This window comes from Centropristis striata, chromosome 8, assembly GCF_030273125.1.
Source record: "Centropristis striata isolate RG_2023a ecotype Rhode Island chromosome 8, C.striata_1.0, whole genome shotgun sequence".
In the NCBI taxonomy this organism is placed as follows: domain Eukaryota; kingdom Metazoa; phylum Chordata; class Actinopteri; order Perciformes; family Serranidae; genus Centropristis; species Centropristis striata.
The window spans coordinates 2561939-2585741 of NC_081524.1; the positions used below are offsets into that span (position 1 = coordinate 2561939).

At 42.1% G+C, this 23803-nt stretch overlaps 1 protein-coding gene across 1 annotated transcript in view; it reads left to right on the top strand.

Annotated features, from left to right (window-relative positions):
• The window catches only part of LOC131976149 (B-cell receptor CD22-like), a 38875-nt gene that overhangs the window by 10991 nt on the left and 4081 nt on the right, over nucleotides 1–23803 (top strand). Inside the window, exons 4-7 of the mRNA XM_059339072.1 lie at nucleotides 113–469; nucleotides 626–937; nucleotides 5187–5450; nucleotides 17843–18106. Coding sequence (XP_059195055.1) covers nucleotides 113–469; nucleotides 626–937; nucleotides 5187–5450; nucleotides 17843–18106 — 1197 coding nt within the window. The remainder of the gene's footprint in view (nucleotides 1–112; nucleotides 470–625; nucleotides 938–5186; nucleotides 5451–17842; nucleotides 18107–23803) is intronic.

A 23803-nucleotide genomic window follows, 5' to 3' on the forward strand; every position in this document is an offset into this window, starting at 1 on the left:
AAAAAATAGAGCTAAGATTTTTCCAATGTAACAAATCAGTAAAAAAAACACCTCATTATTGTAAAGAATTATTTACTTTTTCTTCATCAAATATTTGTCTCTTGTGTTTCAGGTGCCCTGTGTAAAGAATTTCAGTCATTTGTGCCGCAGACTATAGAGGTTCTGAGTGGATCCTGTGTGACCATACCCTGCTCCTTTAATATAGAGGACAGAGTTAAATCACTCTTAGATAGATCATGTAGGATATTGTGGAATCAGTATGATAATGACAAGACTATGTTTGACAGTGGAAATCCACAAACGTCTACAATAAAGGGAGAACTGACAGGAAACGTGACAAAAAAAGACTGCACCACAACCCTGAACAACATGAAACCTGCTGACAGCAAAACATATTACTTTAGACTGGAATGCAACTATGTCCTGAGATACAGCTTTAAGGACAACAAATTAGATATTAAAGTCAAAGGTAGGTTTTTAGACATATTTCCTCACGCATAATTATTTTCAATTGTAGACCTGCTTCAATTATATTCTGCATTTATTGCATTTTTCCAAATAGTGTAAAGATTGAATGAGGATGAATGTTTCTTTAGTGACTGGTTGATATGTACCTTTCTACCAGCTGCTCCTCCCACACCGACTCTGACTGCGTCCACACTGAAGGTGAAGGAGGGAACCTCTGTGGGTTTGACGTGCTCTGCTCCAGCTCCCTGTCTGTCTCATCCTCCAGCTCTGACCTGGACCCCCGGCCTGGGGGACGCTCAGGAGAAACTGCAGGAGAATCAGGACAAAACTAAAGTCAAGCTCTCTGTTCTGACCTTCACTGCTTCTCACCTCCATCATGGGAAGAAGATCTACTGTAATGCCACCTACAACAAACAAGATGGCAGCACGGAGTCAGCTGTTAGCACAAGTTTAACAGCTGATATTTCATGTGAGTACATCTGATGACATGTATTCATTAAGGCAATTATAATTCAGTTGATATCGTCTTTTCTTTTTCTTGAATTATTTCAATTACTGCAGTGCCCGTAGGTAGTATGTATTCGTTAGCATGCTAATGGTGAGATAGCACATTCGCAGTATGCTGCACTAAAAGTACATTAACATGAACCCAATTAGCTGATTTACTATATTGCATGTAAGTATCTCATATCAAATGATTATGGGCATTACGCTAAGCAACATGAATGTCATCCCTGAATTACATAGTGATGCAACATAAGAAGTGAATAAAACTTAATCTCCGCTTAGCATGCTTTTGACACAGTTAACCATCATCCTCCTCTCTACTCTCTCTAAAGTGGGCATCTCTGACTTGGCTCTGTCCTGGTTTAATTCCTACCTGGAGGACGCTCTCCTGGTGTGGACAGTTGTCAACTTTGCATTTTCTCTGAAATGCTCATTAATTTTCATTTATATGCAGATGACACCCAGTTATATATACCGTTGAAACCTGGTTCTTTAGATGTTTCCCACATTCTCTCATGCCTGACTGATATAAAAGCATGGATGTCCAAAAACTTTCTCCAATTAAACGATTCAAAAACAGAGATTATCATTTTCTCCCTATCTAGCTGCAGCACCAACATCCCCAACAGTCTCCCCTTTACCTTTAGCATCCAGAAAGAGGCACGCAATCTTGGTGTCATTTTTGACTCAGAGCTGTCATTTGACTCACAGGTAACCAAGGTAGTGCAATCCTGTTTTGGGCAGCTGAGACAGCTAACGAGAATTCATTCTTTCCTCTCTTCCACCGACCTGGAGAAGGTTGTCCATGCTTTTATTTCGTCAAGATTAGATTACTGTAATGCCCTGTACTTAGGATTAGCAAAGGAAACATCCGTAGGCTACAACAAATACAGAATACTGCTGCCAGGCTTTTAACTTGAAAAAAGAGAAGTGACCATATCTCTCCAACCCTTGCTGCCCTCCATTGGCTGCCTGTGAGTTTTAGAATTGATTTTAAGATTTATTACTTGTTTTTAAAGTTCTGAATCGTCAGGCTCCTGCCTATATCAATGAGATGCTTTTACCCTACGAGCCTGAACGCTGCACAGCTTTGCTTATGGTCCCGAGGTCCCGTCTCATTACAAAAGGTGACAGGGCCTTCCCTATCCGTGCTCCACAGCTGTGGAACTCCCTGCCCGGCGATCTCAGGCAGGTGAGCTCAGTGGCTTCTTTTAAATCTCTTTGAAAAACTCACTTTTCTCACCTTCTCTTGATTAGGGCTTCGGGGCAATCGCACCGAGCACTGGTCCCATACAGCAATAGCTGTAGGGACCAGTGCTGCACTACTGTTTTTTCTTATTCCTCTTCCGGACGCAATTTCGTCCCGCTACTAGTCCTACAACTTGAATAGTTGCAGGACAAATTATATATCAAAACGTGCGGTTTGATCGGGATCAGTGTGCTATTACTTTTCTCTACAGAAAAACTGCCCAAAATTTTGCATTGAAATGAATGGGACGGCCGAAAAAAAATTAGCGAAAAAAAAACAATAATTGGAGATTTTTAAACGTCTACTTCTCCAGCATAATTTCACCTAGAGACTCCATTTAAACTTTAAACAGTAGACACAAGTCTTGTGTATCGGTGTATTAATCCACGTTTCGATAGGTCATATAGTTTTTTATCAATCCCTGTTCAATGCCCATGATCATTTTTGGAGAAATTCTGAGATTATAATGGGTGTGTATTGCACGGAATGTTCGTATCACAGTGTGTGACATCATCGCCAGAGTGTAGAGGGAGAGAAGAAATTGTCAAAAAATAAATTTGAAAACTGCGCTCCAGGCCGCAAATTCCACTCTACAGAAATAATTTATACATAGAAACGTAGGAAAATTAGTCTTCTCGCTCACAATCCTCTGGTAAAGCTGTCAGAGTTATAGTTTGGGCGTAGGACGCACAGATGCGTCACCAACACACACCAACAGCCTCATTGGCTCCCATATTAAAAATGCAGGAAGATTTCTGAAAAAGGGAGATGGAACAGTTTTTTTAGACCACTCTAACAAAGCTATTTTTTAATTTTTCTGAAAAAAAAACATATGTAGACGTTCAGGAAGAACTCAGGGCACTCACTTCCTCCTGATGACCCATCGGTCTCTGACATGCACCTAGGTTTAATTGGTGACTCTAAATTGCCCGTATGTGTGAATGAGAGCGTGATTGTCTCTATGTGTCAGCCCTGTGATAGTCTGGCGACCTGTCCAGTTTGAACCTCGCCTCTCGCCCAATGACAGCTGGGATTGTCTCCAGGCCCCCACGACCCGAGTGCGGATAAGGATAATGAATTAATTAATTTCTGTATTACTCACCAACTCCACTTACAAGTTATCTATGAATTTAAACTTATTTTAATTCTGTTTCTGTCCAACATCAAATGGTTTCCACACTTCCAAAATCATCCATCCATCCATCCATTCTCGTCCGCTTATCCGGCCGGGTCGCGGGGGCAGCAGGCTAAGCAGGGCATTCCAGGCGCCCCTCTCCCCAGCCACAACGTCCAGCTCCTCCTGGGGGACCGCGAGGCGTTCCCAGGCCAGGCGAGAGATATAATCCCTCCACCGTGTTCTGGGTCTTCCCCGGGGCCTCCTACCAGTTGGACGTGCCCGGAACACCTCTAACGGGAGGGGCCCGGGAGGATCCTTACCAGATGCCCAAACCACCTCAACTGGCTCCTTTCGACGCGAAGGAGCAGCGGCTCTACTCCGAGCTCCCTCCGGATGGCTGAGCTCCTCACCCTATCTCTAAGGCTGAGCCCAGCCACCCTACGGAGGAAGCTCATTTCAGCCGCTTGTATCTGCGATCTCATTCTTTCGGTCACTACCCAAAGCTCATGACCATAGGTGAGGGTTGGAACTGAGTTTTGGACCGGTAAATCGAGAGCTTTGCCTTCAGGCTCAGCTCCTTCTTCACCACAACGGTCCGGTACAACGCCCGCATCACTGCTGACGCCGCACCAAACCGCCTGTCCATCTCACGTTCCGTTCTACCCTCACTCGTGAACAAGACCGAGAGATACTTGAACTCCTTCGCTTGAGTCAGTACCTCTCTCCCCACCCAGAGGGGGCAGTCCACTGTTTTCCGGCAGAGAACCATGGCCTCAGACTTGGAGGTGCTGACTCTCATCCCAACCGCTTCACACTCGGCTGCAAACCGCCCCAGTGAGTGCTGGAGGTCTCGGCTTGATGAAGCAAAAAGAACCACATCATCTGCAAAAAGCAGAGATGCAATTCTGAGGTCACCAAACCGGATCCCTTCCTCCCCCCGGCTGCGCCTTGAGATCCTGTCCATGAAGACCACGAACAGAATCGGAGACAAGGGGCAACCCTGGCGGAGGCCAACACCTACCGGGAACGTGTTTGACGTTGTGCCGAGTATGCGGACACTGCTCTCACTTTGGTTATATAGGGACCGGATAGCTCGTAGCAACGAGCCCGGGACCCCATACTTCCAAAATCATGCTTGTACATTTCAATTTGCAAATTAATTGGTTTCAAAAATTCCCAATAAGTGCAGAAAAAGCAAGAAAGCTAGCTGTTGATGTCAAACACTGTGAAACTCCAGTGATCCAGAGTTTATCCAGAGGGATAAAAAAAAAATGCTTTAGCAGCACAACAGGGCGGCTGTGGCTCAGTTGGGAGAGTTGGTTGGCCCCCAACCGAAGGGTTGGTGGTTCGATCCCTGACCATCGCATCTACATGTCGAAGTATCCTTGAGCAAGATACTTAACCCCAAATTGCTCCCGATGTGCTGTGTTCATCGGTGTGTGAATGAATTCCCAATGGTGGCAGGTGGCACCGTTTAGGGCAGCCTCTGCCACCAGTATGAATGTGTGTGTGAAAGGGTGAATGAGCGCAGTCTGTATTGTAAAGCGCTTTGAGTGGTCTTGAGTGGCGCTATATAAGTGCAGGTCCATTTACCATTTACAAATAGTAAAGTTGTCTGTTGCCTTCAATGAGCTGTTACTCTATAAACAAAATCAGTTTGCAAAAAGGGAAAACTGTGTTCTCTCTCTCTCTCTCTCTCCATGTGTCCTGTGCAGAGCTTTACGTTGAGGAGTTGGTGTTGGTGAAATCCGCTCATTTAACAAATGAAAAAAAGAAAAAAATTAAAATGTCAGATAACATTACACCAACAAAAATATTTTAAATTATTAATTTTACATTTTTCAGATTCCCCCAAAGACACCACAATGTCAGTCAGTCACTCTTGTCCTGTTCCAGAGAGCATAAATGTGACTCTGACATGCAGAAGTTCTGCCAATCCACCAGTCAAGAGCTACACCTGGTACAGAGCTGACGGAGGCCAGGAGACTCTTATTGGGACCGGAGCTGTTCTAAACATCAAAGTATCTAAAGACGAGCATCAGTTTTTCTGCAAGGCTGAAAACGACGTTGGAGCTGGACGATCCCACATCAGTCATATATATGTTCAGTGTAAGTATCATGGTTCAAAACTTTTGTTCTTTAGAGCACTTTTGTTCTTTAAGTTAATAAACATAACAAATAGTTATATGATTAAGATTAAGTCATTCATTTTCCACTTGGTGCCACCCTGTTAACAGCACAGATTACAACGTCTTTCTTTACGTTAACCCTCTGAAATCCAGGAGATTTTGGTCGAATTTGTCAACTTCCTCTGCATTAATTTCTGTCTCTCTTTAGCATCTTTCAGTCTGTCCTTACATCACATGTATGGCTCCTTTTTCTCCACACAAACTTGGCTATCAGTCAGATTTTTCAGTTTATTTTAATTAAAGTATAAAGCTGCCAGGAACCCAAAACACAGGTGTCTATTGAAATGTACCTTTTTTTTTTTTTTTTTTTTTTACCATTTATACACACAAAAACAGCAGAAAAATAATAAATAATAAAACTACAAAACAGTCTATTTGCATGTAAATCAAAAATAGTAATAGTTTTCATTGTAGAAAGAAAATTCTTTTTTTTAAAATGGTCTAGAAACATAAATGTCACACTGTGAAAGCTCCTATGATTGAACTTTAACTGGCTTTCTCAGCTTGTCTACATATCATATATAAATAAAGTTATTACTGTAAATAAAACGTGTATTTTCAATGAATAGATGGACTCCAGAGGGTTAATCACTTACATGTTGTTCAGCCTGATTTTCTCAGTCAGAAGTCAGAAACAGGTCTGTGTCATCACATGTTGTTCGGAGCATCACAAGCTGCACCACCAAACTCAAATGGACGTTGTGTTGTAACACATGATTTAAACCTTGAAAAGAGTCCTGACTGAATTACAGTATAAGCAGCTGTCCCGCAGCATTAATCAGGATTAGCAGCTCATAAAAAGGTTAATGAGCCACTGTTGCATGAATGTGACACGTGAACAGAGATCTGATATATTGAGTATTATGCTATTTTTTTTACAACAGTTCCCTATCGAGTCCTTCTCTTGGCTGTTGCTGGTGTGTCTCTCAGTGTCAACGTCTTGTTGACAGTCTGCATGGCCTTCCTTTGGTATGTTACAACACTGAAATATACTTTTTGTTATTAAAGCTGTGCTGTTTGTAGAAATAATACACTGGATGTAATTTATAAATGGCCTTTTCTTTTTTTCCCCACAAAGGAAAGCCAGAAAGAAGGTGAAGCCAACAGAACAGGAGAGAGTTTACATTTCATTGGATCGTAGAGACGAATCTGCAGAGTATGATGTCATCGCCCAAACTCCAAGATAACAATGTCAACTTCCACTGATGATGATCTCGATAATTATCAGATGACTTTACTGAAGGCTTACTGAGATGTTTATATTGAGGCAAAGTGCTCACTTTTGTTTATCTGTTCATATACAATATGAATTCTGATTTTGATGTAATTGTTTTCTGTTATGTTTTACACAGCGCCTCTTTTTAACTTTTTCAGAATCAGGGTTCTATAAATACTCTCTTTGAACGTCTAATGCTGATCTTGTGTTTCAACTTAATCAGAGAGGTATTAATTATGCTGTTTGGTTGTCTCTTGTTTTTTACACTTTTGCTGGTATTAAAGCTCTGCTGATCAAGAGTAGTACGTGTTTTTATTTAGAACAAAAGATATATTTTGAATGAGGAGACATGAAAGTCCAGGGTTTCCAGTTAATTACCTCGACTCTGGCGGCCCACCAGACTCTAGTCTGTCCCGCCAGAATGATGGTTCGGTGTCGAAATTATGAGGCAAAAAGGTCATTATTATGAGATAAAAAAAAGTCGAAATAAGGAGATAAAAAGTAAAGATTTTGAGACAAAAAGTCATAATTATGAAATAAAAAGTCATAATTGAGATTTAAAAAATCTAAATTATGAGTTAAAGTCATAATGAGATAAAAAGTCAAAATGATGAGTTAAAAAAGTCATAATTATGAGATAAGAAGTCATTATTATGAGATAGAAAAGTCGAAATAATGAGATATAATTTTTTTCCATGACTGTATGTAGCACAACAGCTTCAACATCTAACACTGAACTCAGTGAGTAATTTGAAATGATGTTTGCTAAGCTATTGTTGACAGGCTTTGGTGTGATGTGATCCTTTAAATAACATTTTCTGGTGTACCTCAACGGCTCTGGTGTTTCTTGTCACACATCCGTTTGAAATGTGCTTTCACCTTTTTCTTATGTTAACAGGAACTACAGATTAATATCATGAAGTATTATATTTCCTGTTATATTCGTGACCCAGGGTGCCTGATCGAAAATGTTGATGAAGCCAAACGTTTGTCCTCACTTTCTCTGAGTCTGTGACAAGAGAGAGAAGCATAAAGGTATATATGGTATAGGTATATACATATTTTCTCATACGTTTGAAATAAAAAGTGAAAAGAAAAATACAGTGTAAGAGATGCCAAGCTGGTCTGTGACACATTGCTTGACTTTGAATTTGGTGGAGTCAGGACTCGGATTAGTGATGTCGTCCAGACTTGCATCATTACAAAATGTATGTGTGCATGTTACTGTGTCAGCCTCCTGTATGTCACCATGGTAATAATTAAGTCCTGTGCTAAAATGAGTTTTCATGGATCAACTTTACATTCTTTTAATTAAGTTAATTGGGTTTATATTGTCATCTTCTCAATCTAAATTTAAGGTCAGTCTGCAGATTCAAAATAGCAACATTCCAGTTAAATTTGTAAGATTTGAGTATTAAGCTTGACAATAATATTGTTTTTTCCAGTAACTGTGTAAATCAGGACACACTGGGTACTGTTTAAAAATAGTTTTTCATAAAAAGTACATTTTATACATCACATGCATGTGACCTTGAGTGGCTTCCTCATGTTCAGGTCTTGCAGGCTGTTTGAAAAATCACCAAGCCTCATCATTTCATGTCAACATAACTTTTTAAATGACATATATGAAAGCATTAAAATTTGAAATATCATATAACATTAAGTCACTTGATTTTAGACGGACAAACTTTTTTTTTTGAAGGAAGTAAGAAAGAAAACAAAATTTTATTAAAAACTTTGAAACTTTTAACATTTTTACTGTTAAATGTATTTGTTCCATAAAACGAATTACATCTTTGTATCCATCCATCCATCCATTCTCGTCCCTTATCCGGGGCCGGGTCGCGGGGGCAGCAGGCTAAGCAGGGCATTCCAGGCGTCCCTCTCCCCAGCCACAACGTCCAGCTCCTCCTGGGGGACCCCGAGGCGTTCCCAGGCCAGGAGAGAGATATAATCCCTCCACTGTGTTCTGGGTCTTCCCCGGGGCCTCCTACCAGTTGGACCTGGAACTCCTCTAACAGGAGGCGCCCAGGAGGATCCTTACCAGATGCCCAAACCACCTCAGCTGGCTCCTTTAGAGGAGAAAGAGCAGCGACTCTACTCCGAGCTCCCTCCGGATGTCTGAGCTCCTCACCCTATCTCTAAGGCTGAACCCAGCCACCCTACAGAGGAAACTCATTTCAGCCGCTTGTAATCGTGATCTTGTTCTCTCTGTCACTACACAAAGCTCATGACCATAGGTGAAGGTTGGAACGTAGATGGAAAAAGCAGAGATGCAATTCTTAGGTCACCAAACCGGATCCCTTCCTCCCCTTGGCTGCGCCTTGAGATCCTGTCCATGAAAACCACAAACAGAATCGGAGACAAGGGGCAACCCTGGCGGAGGCCAACACCCACTGGGAAGGTGTTTGACGTTGTGCCGAGTATGGGGACACAGCTCTCACTTTGGTTATATAGGGACCGGATAGCTCGTAGCAACGAGCCTGGTGCCCCATACTCCCGCAGTACCCCCCACAAGACTCCCCGAGGGACACGGTCATAGGCCTTCTCCAAGTCCACAAAATACATGTAGACTGGATGAGCAAACTCCCATGGCCCCTCCAGAAGTCTCACAAGGGTAAAGAGCTGGTCCATTGTTCCACGACCAGTACGGAAGCCGCATTGTTCCTCCTGAATCTACCTGTCTGCTGCTTCCGGAGACCCCCCTGGCCAGCCAAGACCGAAAGGCCTCCTTCTTCAGCCTGACGGCCTCCCTCACCTGTGGTGTCGACTAGCGGGTTCTTGGGTTGCCGCCACGACAGGCACCGAAGATCTTCAGGCCACAGCTCCTACCAGCCGCATCAACACTTGAGGCTTTCAACATGGCCCATTCGGACTCCATGTCCCCAACCTCACCCAGAGAAACTCTTCCACTAGTGTGAGTTGAAGACACTGCAAACAGGGGCCTCACTACACATTTGGGTTTGCCAGGTCTGTCCAGCAGCCTCCCCCGCCACCTGATCCAACTCACCACCAGGTGGTGATCGGTTGACAGCTCTGCTCCTCTCTTCACCCGAGTGTCCAGAACATGCGGCTGCAGATCTTTCGATCATCGATCTTTGGCCTAGAGTGCTCTGGTACCAGGTACACTTATAAGCAACTCTATGTACGAACATGGTGTTCGTTATGGACAATCCGTGACTAGCACAGAAGTCCAATAAAAAACACCACTCTGGTTCAGATCGGGCTGTTCCTCCCAATCACCTCCTCCAGGTACCATCATTGTTACCCACGTGAGCGTTGAAGTCTCCCAGAAGAACTATAGAGTCCCCAGGTGGTTCCTCTTCCAGGACACCACCCAGAGACTCCAAGAAGGCTGCCAAAGCCATCCGACCTCTGCAACTCATCCAGAATGCAGCTGCTCGACTGGTCTTCAATCTTCCCAAATTTTCACACACAACACCCCTCCTCCGCTCCCTCCACTGGCTACCAGTGGCTGCGCGGATACGTTTCAAGACTCTAGGTCTGGCGTACTCTGCTGCTAATGGTTCAGGTCCTACTTACATCCAGGACCTTGTCAAACTCTACACCCCTGCCCGTCCTCTCCGCTCTGCATCAGCCAAACAGTTGGCGACTCCCACCCTGCGTGGGTCAACTCGCCTCAAAACCACTACCAGACTTTTCTCTGTCTTGGCTCCCAAATGGTGGAAGGAGCTCCCCACCGACATCAGGACCTCAGACAGCCTGGACATCTTCCGCCGCAGGCTGAAGACCTATCTCTTCCAACAATACCTCGGTTAAGTCATGGTCACCTAACATATATATTTAAAAAAAAAATTTTTTTAAATGCTCTTATTCTTTTCTCTTCTTTTCTTCTTTAACATATAGCACTCCTTTAGCGATGACAGTTAGCTCTTAAAGTTATGTACTTACTTGATTCCTATGGTCTATGTCTAGTACCATCAGGTTGAATGCACTTATTGTAAGTTGCTTTGGACAAAAGCGTCTGCTAAATGACATGTAATGTAATGTAAAAATGAATTGTAAGAGGCTTCAAAAATTTCAAAATAAGTGCAGAAACAGCAAGAAAGCTAGCTGTTGATGTCAAACACTGTGAAACTCCAGTGAGAGGGATAAAAAAAAGGCTTTAGCAGCACAAATAGTAAAGTTGTCTGTAGCCTTCAATGAGCTGTCACTCTATAAACAAAGTTAGTTTGCAAAAAGGGAGAACTGTGTTCTCTCTCTCTCTCTCTCTCTCTCTCTCTCTCTCTCTCTCTCTCTCCATGTGTCCTGTGCAGAGCTTTACGTTAGGCTGAGTAATTATAGAGGAGTTGGTGAAATCCGCTCACTAAACAAATGAAAAAAAACAATTTCCCCTTGAATGTATTTTACAAAAAGGCATGAGAAAAAAAGACGACAATCTGTCGTTATTTCATTTATAATGTCAGATTACATTACACCCACAAAAATGTTTTACTTTAACTTTAACATTTCCTCTTAATTTTGTAATAAACATATACGTTAGGTATACATTTTCCGATTTCTGTCTGTCAAAATGAACTGGAAATAAAAATCCAGTTCAAAACTTTTAATGCAGCAGAAAACTGATCAAAACTTCCAGAAATGGCCCCATTATTACAGATTCCCCATCCAGATATTCAGTCAGAATCTAAAGTATTGTTTGTTGCATCACTACACTGAATCAAAAAACAATAAATGTGATGGACAAAGTAAGCCTGTGATTACAAAAGATGTGAGACTGATGTGAGACTGTCATTTTACTGTTACACCATGTCAACTTGTGACTTCCTCATTTCTGAGTGTTGCAGACGGTTTAAAAAGCAGCACAACTCTGACGGAGCTTCACTTCTCTGTTCATCTTTCATCTATCTGCTCCAAAGACCTGCAGAAAATGTAAGTCTTTATCATTTTTGTATAATAAACCATCATAATTGATTTGAAATTTAAAATGTTAGTAACATTATCATTAAGTCACTTGAGAATAACTTGAGACATTTTGTAGAAAAAAAATTACAATTGTGAACATTTAAACTGTTAAACTGTCATTTGCACGTTGTTATTGTCTTAGCTGCCTCAAAGAATTACAGCTTTGTAAATACATAGAAAATACTTATGAAATAAGAATACTAATATGAATACTAATGAAAGACACACTTTTATCTTCAGCACACAGCTTCCTGTTTTTAATTTTCATCATTTAATAATCTACGTTTAAAAAAAAAAAAAAGCAGCATGTTGTGGCAATGATAGACTGAATGTTACGAAGTGTGTGACAAACAATTCAAGTCAAGTAGAAACACTAAACCAGTGTTACCCTTCTGTTGAATATCTGCATCACCAACACTTCATAAAAGGAACATTTGCAAAAGAAAAATATAGAGTATTGATTCAGTTATCTGTTCAATTACAGTTTTTAAAGTGATTGATTTAAAAGCAGTAATAATCCTCTTTTCCTCAATAAATGATGAATGGATGTGCTGCATCACCCTGCCCTCATGAGACACTAAAACTCTGAAGAAATACAGAACCAGGAAACATTTCTCCATCTGCAATCTAAACCTGCATTCAATAAAACCTGCTTTAAAATGACATCTCCACAGTTTCTGCCTCTCCTGACAAACACAGATGGCTGTAGTCCTGACTCTCCTTCTCAGTGTCTGTCTGCTGCACGGTACGTTGAACTTCATTCATATTTGGATCAAAGACTATAAAAACTATTTAAAACCAAACCTACACAATGTTAGTCAAGCATTCACACCACAGTACAACAGTATCTATAATACATGCTGCAGCAGATGAAGAATGCAGCGAGCTACAAAGTGTTCTGCTGACTTTATATTACAATTTTAGTTTGATGAGTGAAAAATCTGTTATTTTTAATCTTCACATCTACAAAATAATTTTAAAAAATAGAGCAAAGATTTTTTCCAATACAACCAAACAGTAAGAAAATCCTCACTATTGAAAAGTATTATTCACTTTTTCTTCATCAAATATTTGTCTCTTGTGTTTCAGGTGCCCTGTGTCAAGATTTTCGGTCATTTGTGCCGCAGACTATAGAGGTTCTGAGTGGATCCTGTGCGACCATCCCCTGCTCCTTTGAACTACCGGACCCAGTTAAATCAAGCTTAGATAGATCATGTAGGATATTGTGGAAGCAGTATGGTGGTGACATAACTGTGTTGTTTGACAGTGGAAATCCACTAACGTCTACAATAAATGGAGAACTGACAGGAAACGTGACAAAAAAAGACTGCACCACAACCCTGTACAACATGAAACCTGCTGACAGCAAAACATATTACTTTAGACTGGAATGCAACGATGTCCTGAGATACAGCTTTAAGGACAACAAATTAGATATTAAAGTCAAAGGTAGGTTTTTAGACATATTTCCTCACGCATAATTATTTTCAATTGTAGACCTGCTTCAATTATATTCTGCATTTATTGCATTTGTCCAAATAGTGTAAAGATTGAATGAGGATGAATGTTTCTTTAGTGACTGGTTGATATGTACCTTTCTACCAGCTGCTCCTCCCACACCGACTCTGACTGCGTCCACACTGAAGGTGAAGGAGGGAACCTCTGTGGGTTTGACGTGCTCTGCTCCAGCTCCCTGTCTGTCTCATCCTCCAGCTCTGACCTGGACCCCCGGCCTGGGGGACGCTCAGGAGAAACTGCAGGAGAATCAGGACAAAACTAAAGTCAAGCTCTCTGTTCTGACCTTCACTGCTTCTCACCTCCATCATGGGAAGAAGATCTACTGTAAGGCCACCTACAACAAAACAGATGGCAGCACTGAGTCAGCTGTTAGCACAAGTTTAACAGCTGATATTTCATGTAAGTACATCTGATGACATGTATTCATTAAGGCAATTATAATTCAGTTGATCTTGTCTTTCTTTTTCTTGAATTATTTCAACTACTGCAGTGCCCGTAGGTAGTATGTATTCGTTAGCATGCTAATAGTGAGATAGCACATTACACAGTATGCTGCACTAAAAGTACATTAACATGAACCCAATTAGCTGATTTACTATATTGCATGTAAGTATCTCATATCAAATGATTATGGGCATTATGCTAAGCAACATGAATGTCATCCCTGAATTACATAGTGATGCAACATAAGAAGTGAATAAAACTAAATCTCCGCTTAGCATGCTTTTGACACAGTTAACCATCATCCTCCTCTCTACTCCCTCTAAAATGGGCATCTCTGACTTGGCTCTGTCCTGGTTTAATTCCTACCTGGAGGACGCTCTCCTGGTGTGGACAGTTGTCAACTTTGCATTTTCTCTGAAATGCTCATTAATTTTCATTTATATGCAGATGACACCCAGTTATATATACCGTTGAAACCTGGTTCTTTAGATGTTTCCCACATTCTCTCATGCCTGACTGATATAAAAGCATGGATGTCCAAAAACTTTCTCCAATTAAACGATTCAAAAACAGAGATTATCATTTTCTCCCTATCTAGCTGCAGCACCAACATCCCCAACAGTCTCCCCTCTACCTTTAGCATCCAGAAAGAGGCACGCAATCTTGGTGTCATTTTTGACTCAGAGCTGTCATTTGACTCACAGGTAACCAAGGTAGTGCAATCCTGTTTTGGGCAGCTGAGACAGCTAACGAGAATTCATTCTTTCCTCTCTTCCACCGACCTGGAGAAGGTTGTCCATGCTTTTATTTCGTCAAGATTAGATTACTGTAATGCCCTGTACTTAGGATTAGCAAAGGAAACATCCGTAGGCTACAACAAATACAGAATACTGCTGCCAGGCTTTTAACTTGAAAAAAGAGAAGTGACCATATCTCTCCAACCCTTGCTGCCCTCCATTGGCTGCCTGTGAGTTTTAGAATTGATTTTAAGATTTATTACTTGTTTTTAAAGTTCTGAATCGTCAGGCTCCTGCCTATATCAATGAGATGCTTTTACCCTACGAGCCTGAACGCTGCACAGCTTTGCTTATGGTCCCGAGGTCCCGTCTCATTACAAAAGGTGACCGGGCCTTCCCTATCCGTGCTCCACAGCTGTGGAACTCCCTGCCCGGCGATCTCAGGCAGGTGAGCTCAGTGGCTTCTTTTAAATCTCTTTGAAAAACTCACTTTTCTCACCTTCTCTTGATTAGGGCTTCGGGGCAATCGCACCGAGCACTGGTCCCATACAGCAATAGCTGTAGGGACCAGTGCTGCACTACTGTTTTTTCTTATTCCTCTTCCGGACGCAATTTCGTCCCGCTACTAGTCCTACAACTTGAATAGTTGCAGGACAAATTATATATCAAAACGTGCGGTTTGATCGGGATCAGTGTGCTATTACTTTTCTCTACAGAAAAACTGCCCAAAATTTTGCATTGAAATGAATGGGACGGCCGAAAAAAAATGAGCGAAAAAAAAACAATAATTGGAGATTTTTAAACGTCTACTTCTCCAGCATAATTTCACCTAGAGACTCCATTTAAACTTTAAACAGTAGACACAAGTCTTGTGTATCGTTGTATTAATCCACGTTTCGATAGGTCATATAGTTTTTTATCAATCCCTGTTCAATGCCCATGATCATTTTTGGAGAAATTCTGAGATAATAATGGGTGTGTATTGCACGGAATGTTCGTGTCACAGTGTGTGACATCATCGCCAGAGTGTAGAGGGAGAGAAGAAATTGTCAAAAAATAAATTTGAAAACTGCGCTCCAGGCCGCAAATTCCACTCTACAGAAATAATTTATACATAGAAACGTAGGAAAATTAGTCTTCTCACTCACAATCCTGTGGTAAAGCTGTCAGAGTTATAGTTTGGGCGTAGGACGCACAGATGCGTCACCAACACGCACCAACAGCCTCATTGGCTCCCATATTAAAAATGCAGGAAGATTTCTGAAAAAGGGAGATGGAACAGTTTTTTTAGATCACTCTAACAAAGCTATTTTTTAATTTTTCTGAAAAAAAAACATATGTAGACGTTCAGGAAGAACTCAGGGCACTCACTTCCTCCTGATGACCCATCGGTCTCTGACATGCACCTAGGTTTAATTGGTGACTCTAAATTGCCCGTATGTGTGAATGAGAGTGTGATTGTCTCTATGTGTCAGCCCTGTGATAGTCTGGCGACCTGTCCAGTTTGAACCTCGCCTCTCGCCCAATGACAGCTGGGATTGTCTCCAGGCCCCCACGACCCGAGTGCGGATAAGGATAATGAATTAATTAATTTCTGTATTACTCACCAACTCCACTTACAAGTTATCTATGAATTTAAACTTATTTTAATTCTGTTTCTGTCCAACATCAAATGGTTTCCACACTTCCAAAATCATCCATCCATCCATCCATTCTCGTCCGCTTATCCGGCCGGGTCGCGGGGGCAGCAGGCTAAGCAGGGCATTCCAGGCGCCCCTCTCCCCAGCCACAACGTCCAGCTCCTCCTGGGGGACCCCGAGGCGTTCCCAGGCCAGGCGAGAGATATAATCCCTCCACCGTGTTCTGGGTCTTCCCCGGGGCCTCCTACCAGTTGGACGTGCCCGGAACACCTCTAACGGGAGGCGCCCGGGTGGCATCCTTACCAGATGCCCAAACCACCTCAACTGGCTCCTTTCGACGCGAAGGAGCAGCGGCTCTACTCCGAGCTCCCTCCGGATGTCTGAGCTCCTCACCCTATCTCTAAGGCTGAGCCCAGCCACCCTACGGAGGAAGCTCATTTCGGCCGCTTGTACCCGCGATCTCATTCTTTCGGTCACTACCCAAAGCTCATGACCATAGGTGAGGGTTGGAACTGAGTTTTGGACCGGTAAATCGAGAGCTTTGCCTTCAGGCTCAGCTCCTTCTTCACCACAACGGTCCGGTACAACGCCCGCATCACTGCTGACGCCGCACCAAACCGCCTGTCCATCTCACGTTCCGTTCTACCCTCACTCGTGAACAAGACCCCGAGATACTTGAACTCCTTCGCTTGAGTCAGTACCTCTCTCCCCACCCAGAGGGGGCAGTCCACTGTTTTCCGGCAGAGAACCATGGCCTCAGACTTGGAGGTGCTGACTCTCATCCCAACCGCTACACACTCGGCTGCAAACCGCCCCAGTGAGTGCTGGAGGTCTCGGCTTGATGAAGCCAAAAGAACCACATCATCTGCAAAAAGCAGAGATGCAATTCTGAGGTCACCAAACCGGATCCCTTCCTCCCCCCGGCTGCGCCTTGAGATCCTGTCCATGAAGACCACGAACAGAATCGGAGACAAGGGGCAACCCTGGCGGAGGCCAACACCCACCGGGAACGTGTTTGACGTTGTGCCGAGTATGCGGACACTGCTCTCACTTTGGTTATATAGGGACCCGATAGCTCGTAGCAACGAGCCCGGGACCCCATACTTCCAAAATCATGCTTGTACATTTCAATTTGCAAATTAATTGGTTTAAAAAATTCCCAATAAGTGCAGAAAAAGCAAGAAAGCTAGCTGTTGATGTCAAACACTGTGAAACTCCAGTGATCCAGAGTTTATCCAGAGGGATAAAAAAAAAAATGCTTTAGCAGCACAACAGGGCGGCTGTGGCTCAGTTGGGAGAGTTGGTTGGCCCCCAACCGAAGGGTTGGTGGTTCGATCCCTGACCATCGCATCTACATGTCGAAGTATCCTTGAGCAAGATACTTAACCCCAAATTGCTCCCGATGTGCTGTGTTCATCGGTGTGTGAATGAATTCCCAATGGTGGCAGGTGGCACCCTTTAGGGCAGCCTCTGCCACCAGTATGAATGTGTGTGTGAAAGGGTGAATGAGCGCAGTCTGTATTGTAAAGCGCTTTGAGTGGTCTTGAGTGGCGCTATATAAGTGCAGGTCCATTTACCATTTACAAATAGTAAAGTTGTCTGTTGCCTTCAATGAGCTGTTACTCTATAAACAAAATCAGTTTGCAAAAAGGGAAAACTGTGTTCTCTCTCTCTCTCTCTCTCTCCATGTGTCCTGTGCAGAGCTTTACGTTGAGGAGTTGGTGTTGGTGAAATCCGCTCATTTAACAAATGAAAAAAAGAAAAAAATTAAAATGTCAGATAACATTACACCAACAAAAATATTTTAAATTATTAATTTTACATTTTTCAGATTCCCCCAAAGACACCACAATGTCAGTCAGTCACTCTTGTCCAGTTCCAGAGAGCATAAATGTGACTCTGACATGCAGAAGTTCTGCCAATCCACCAGTCAAGAGTTACACCTGGTACAGAGCTGACGGAGGCCAGGAGACTCTTATTGGGACCGGAGCTGTTCTAAACATCAAAGTATCTAAAGACAAGCATCAGTTTTTCTGCAAGGCTGAAAACGACGTTGGAGCTGGACGATCCCACATCAGTCATATATATGTTCAGTGTAAGTATCATGGTTCAAAACTTTTGTTCTTTAGAGCATTTTGTTTCAGTAAGTTAATAAACATAACAAATAGTTATATGATTAAGATTAAGTCATTCATTTTCCACTTGGTGCCACCCTGTTAACAGCACAGATTACAACGTCTTTCTTTACTTTAACCCTCTGAAGTCCAGGAGATTTTGGTCGAATTTGTCAACTTCCTCTGCATTAATTTCTGTCTCTCTTTAGCATCTTTCAGTCTGTCCTTACATCACATGCATGGCTCCTTTTTCTCCACACAAACTTGGCTATCAGTCAGATTTTTCAGTTTATTTTAATTAAAGTATAAAGCTGCCAGGAACCCAAAACACAGGTGTCTATTGAAATGTACCTTTTTTTTTTTTTTTTTTTTACCATTTATACACACAAAAACAGCAGAAAAATAATAAATAATAAAACTACAAAACAGTCTATTTGCATGTAAATCAAAAATAGTAATAGTTTTCATTGTAGAAAGAAAATTCTTTTTTTTAAAATGGTCTAGAAACATAAATGTCACACTGTGAAAGCTCCTATGATTGAACTTTAACTGGCTTTCTCAGCTTGTCTACATATCATATATAAATAAAGTTATTACTGTAAATAAAACGTGTATTTTCAATGAATAGATGGACTCCAGAGGGTTAATCACTTACATGTTGTTCAGCCTGATTTTCTCAGTCAGAAGTCAGAAACAGGTCTGTGTCATCACATGTTGTTCAGAGCATCACAAGCTGCACCACCAAACTCAAATGGACGTTGTGTTGTAACACATGATTTAAACCTTGAAAAGAGTCCTGACTGAATTACAGTATAAGCAGCTGTCCCGCAGCATTAATCAGGATTAGCAGCTCATAAAAAGGTTAATGAGCCACTGTTGCATGAATGTGACACGTGAACAGAGATCTGATATATTGAGTATTATGCTATTTTTTTTTACAACAGTTCCCTATCGAGTCCTTCTCTTGGCTGTTGCTGGTGTGTCTCTCAGTGTCAACGTCTTGTTGACAGTCTGCATGGCCTTCCTTTGGTATGTTACAACACTGGATTATACTTTTTGTTATTAAAGCTGTGCTGTTTATAGAAATAATACACTGGATGTAATTTATAAATGGCCTTTTCTTTTTTTCCCCACAAAGGAAAGCCAGAAAGAAGGTGAAGCCAACAGAACAGGAGAGAGTTTACATTTCATTGGATCGTAGAGACGAATCTGCAGAGTATGATGTCATCGCCCAAACTCCAAGATAACAATGTCAACTTCCACTGATGATGATCTCCATAATTATCAGATGACTTTACTGCAGGCTTACTGAGATGTTTTATATTGAGGCAAAGTGCTTTGACACTGATCTTTCCTGCAATGTCTTCAATTGCCACTTAATGGTGTGCTTATAAATCTGTTCTCTACAGAATGTGATAATGCTAATCCTTTGTAACATATATTCAATTGAAAACTGTACAAATAAAACATATTTTATGTTCAAACAGTTCATATAATTCTGATTTTGATGTAATCTGTTTTCTTTTATGTTTCACACAGCGTCCCAACTTTTTTAGAATCAGAGTTCTATAAATACTCTATGAACGTCTAATGCTGAACTTGTGTTTAAACTTAATCAGAGAGGTATTAATTATGCTGTTTGGTCGTTCTTTGTTTTTTACACTTTTGCTGGTATTAAAGCTCTGCTGATCAAGAGTAGTACATGTTTTTATTTAGAACAAAAGATATATTTTGAATGAGGAGACATGAAAGTCCAGGGTTTCCAATTAATTACCTAGACTCTGGCGGCCCACCAGACTCTAGTCTGTCCCGCCAGAATGATGGTTCGGAGTCGAAATTATGAGATAAAAAGTCATTATTATGAGATAAAAAAGTCGAAATAATTAGATAAAAAGTCAAAATATTTTGATAAAAAGTAAAGATTTTGAGACAAAGTCATAATTATGAAATCAAAAGTCATAATTGAGATTTAAAAAATCTAAATTATGAGTTAAAGTCATAATGAGATAAAAAGTCAAAATGATGAGTTAAAAAAGTCATAATTATGAGATAAGAAGTCATTATTATGAGATAGAAAAGTCGAAATAATGAGATATAATTTTTTTCCATGACTGTATGTAGCACAACAGCTTCAACATCTAACACTGAACTCAGTGAGTAATTTGAAATGATGTTTGCTAAGCTATTGTTGACAGGCTTTGGTGTGATGTGATCCTTTAAATAACATTTTCTGGTGTACCTCAACGGCTCTGGTGTTTCTTGTCACACATCCGTTTGAAATGTGCTTTGACCTTTTTCTTATGTTAACAGGAACTACAGATTAATATCATGAAGTATTATATTTCCTGTTATATTCGTGACCCAGGGTGCCTGATCAAAAATGTTGATGAAGCCAAACGTTTGTCCTCACTTTCTCTGAGTCTGTGACAAGAGAGAGAAGCATAAAGGTATATATGGTATAGGTATATACATATTTTCTCATACGTTTGAAATAAAAAGTGAAAAGAAAAATACAGTGTAAGAGATGCCAAGCTGGTCTGTGACACATTGCTTGACTTTGAATTTGATGGAGTCAGGACTCGGATTAGTGATGTCGTCCAGACTTGCATCATTACAAAATGTATGTGTGCATGTTACTGTGTCAGCCTCCTGTATGTCACCATGGTAATAATTAAGTCCTGTGCTAAAATGAGTTTTCATGGATCAACTTTACATTCTTTTAATTAAGTTAATTGGGTTTATATTGTCATCTTCTCAATCTAAATTTAAGGTCAGTCTGCAGATTCAAAATAGCAACATTCCAGTTAAATTTGTAAGATTTGAGTATTAAGCTTGACAATAATATTGTTTTTCCAGTAACTGTGTAAATCAGGACACATTAGGTAGTGTTTAAAAATTGTTTTTCATAAATGGTACATTCTCGTCCCTTATCCGGGGCCGGGTCGCGGGGGCAGCAGGCTAAGCAGGGCATTCCAGGCGTCCCTCTCCCCAGCCACAACGTCCAGCTCCTTTTGGGGGACCCCGAGGCGTTCCCAGGCCAGGAGAGAGATATAATCCCTCCACCGTGTTCTGGGTCTTCCCCGGGGCCTCCTACCAGTTAGACGTGCCTGGAACTCCTCTAACGGGAGGCGCCCGGGTGGCATCCTTACCAGATGCCCAAACCACCTCAGCTGGCTCCTTTAGAGGAGAAGGAGCAGCGGCTCTACTCCGAGCTCCCTCCGGATGTCTGAGCTCCTCCCCCTATCTCTGAGGCTGAGCCCAGCCACCCTACAGAGGAAGCTCATTTCAGCCGCTTGTAATCGTGATCTTGTTCTCTCTGTCACTACACAAAGCTCATGACCATAGGTGAGGGTTGGAACGTAGATGGAAAAAGCAGAGATGCAATTCTTAGGTCACCAAACCGAATCCCTTCCTCCCCCCGGCTGCGCCTTGAGATCCTGTCCATGAAAACCACAAACAGAATCGGAGACAAGGGGCAACCCTGGCGGAGGCCAACACCCACTGGGAAGGTGTTTGGCGTTGTGCCGAGTATGGGGACACTGCTCTCACTTTGGTTATATAGGGACCGGATAGCTCGTAGCAACGAGCCCGGTGCCCCATATTCCCGCTGTACCCCAACAAGACTCCCCGAGGGACACAGTTGTAGGCCTTCTCCAAGTCCACAAAACACATGTAGACTGGATGAGCAAACTCCCATGACCCCTCCAGAAGTCTTGCAAGGGTAAAGAGCTGGTCCATTGTTCCACGACCAGGACGGAAGCCACATTGTTCCTCCTGAATCTACCTGCCCGCTGCTTCCGGAGACCCCCCTGGCCAGCCAAGACCGAAAGGCCTCCTTCTTCAGCCTGACGGCCTCCCTCACTGGTGGTGTCCACTAGCGGGTTCTTGGGTTGCCGCCACGAAAGTCACCGACAATCTTCAGGCCACAGCTCCTACCAGCCGTGTGTCAACACTTGAGGCTTTGAACATGGCCCATTCGGACTCCATGTCCCCAACCTCACCCGGAGAAACTCTTCCACTGGTGTGAGTTGAAGACACTGCAGACAAGGGCCTCACTACACATTTGGGTTTGCCAGGTCTGTCCAGCAGCCTCCCCCGCCACCTGATCCAACTCACCACCAGGTGGTGATCAGCTGACAGCTCTGCTCCTCTCTTCACCCGAGTGTCCAGAACATGCGGCTGCAGATCTTTCGATCATCGATCTTTGGCCTAGAGTGCTCTGGTACCAGGTACACTTATAAGCAACTCTATGTTCGAACATGGTGTTTGTTATGGACAATCCGTGACTAGCACAGAAGTCCAATAAAAAACACCACTCTGGTTCAGATCGGGCCGTTCCTCCCAATCACCTCCTCCAGGTACCATCATTGTTACCCACGTGAGCGTTGAAGTCTCCCAGAAGAACTATAGAGTCCCCAGGTGGTTCCTCTTCCAGGACACCACCCAGAGACTCCAAGAAGGCTGCCAAAGCCATCCGACCTCTACAACTCATCCAGAATGCAGCTGCTCGATTGGTCTTCAATCTTCCCAAATTTTCACACACAACACCCCTCCTCCGCTCCCTCCACTGGCTACCGGTGGCTGCGCTGATACGTTTCAAGACTCTAGCTCTGGCATACTCCGCTGCTAATGGTTCAGGTCCTACTTACATCCAGGACCTTGTCAAACTCTACACCCCTGCCCGTCCTCTACGCTCTGCATCAGCCAAACAGTTGGCGACTCCCACCCTGCGTGGGTCAACTCGCCTCAAAACCACTTCCAGACTTTTCTCTGTCTTGGCTCACAAATGGTGGAACGAGCTCCCCACCGACATCAGGACCTCAGACAGCCTGCACATCTTCCGCCGCAGGCTGAAGACCTATCTCTTCCAAAAATAACTCGGTTAAGTCATGGTCACCTAACATATATTTAAAAAAAAAATTTTTTTAAATGCTCTTATTCTTTTCTCTTCTTTTCTTCATTAACATATAGCACTCCTTTAGCGATGACAGTTAGCTCTTAAAGTTATGTACTTACTTGATTCCTAAACTGGTCAAAACTTCCAGAAATGGCCCCATTATTACAGATTCCCCATCCAGCTATTCAGTCAGAATCCAAAGTATTGTTTGGTGCATCACTACACTGAATCAAAAAACAATAAATGTGATGGACAAAGTAAGCCTGTGATTACAAAAGATGTGAGACTGATGTGAGACTGTCATTTTACTGTTACACCATGTCAACTTGTGACTTCCTCATTTCTGAGTGTTGCAGACGGTTTAAAAAGCAGCACAACTCTGACGGAGCTTCACTTCTCTGTTCATCTTTCATCTATCTGCTCCAAAGACCTGCAGAAAATGTAAGTCTTTATCATTTTATATAACAAACCATCATAATTGATTTGAAATGTATTTAAAATGTTAGTAACATTATCATTAAGTCACTTGAGAATAACTTGAGACATTTCGTAGAAAAAAATTACAATTGTGAACATTTAAACTGTTAAACTGTCATTTGCACGTTGTTATTGTCTTAGCTGCCTCAAAGAATTACAGCTTTGTAAATACATAGAAAATACTTATGAAATAAGAATACTAATATGAATACTAATGAAAGACACACTTTTATCTTTAGCACACAGCTTCCTGTTTTTAATTTCATCATTAATAATCTACGTTTAAAAAAAAAAAGCAGCATGT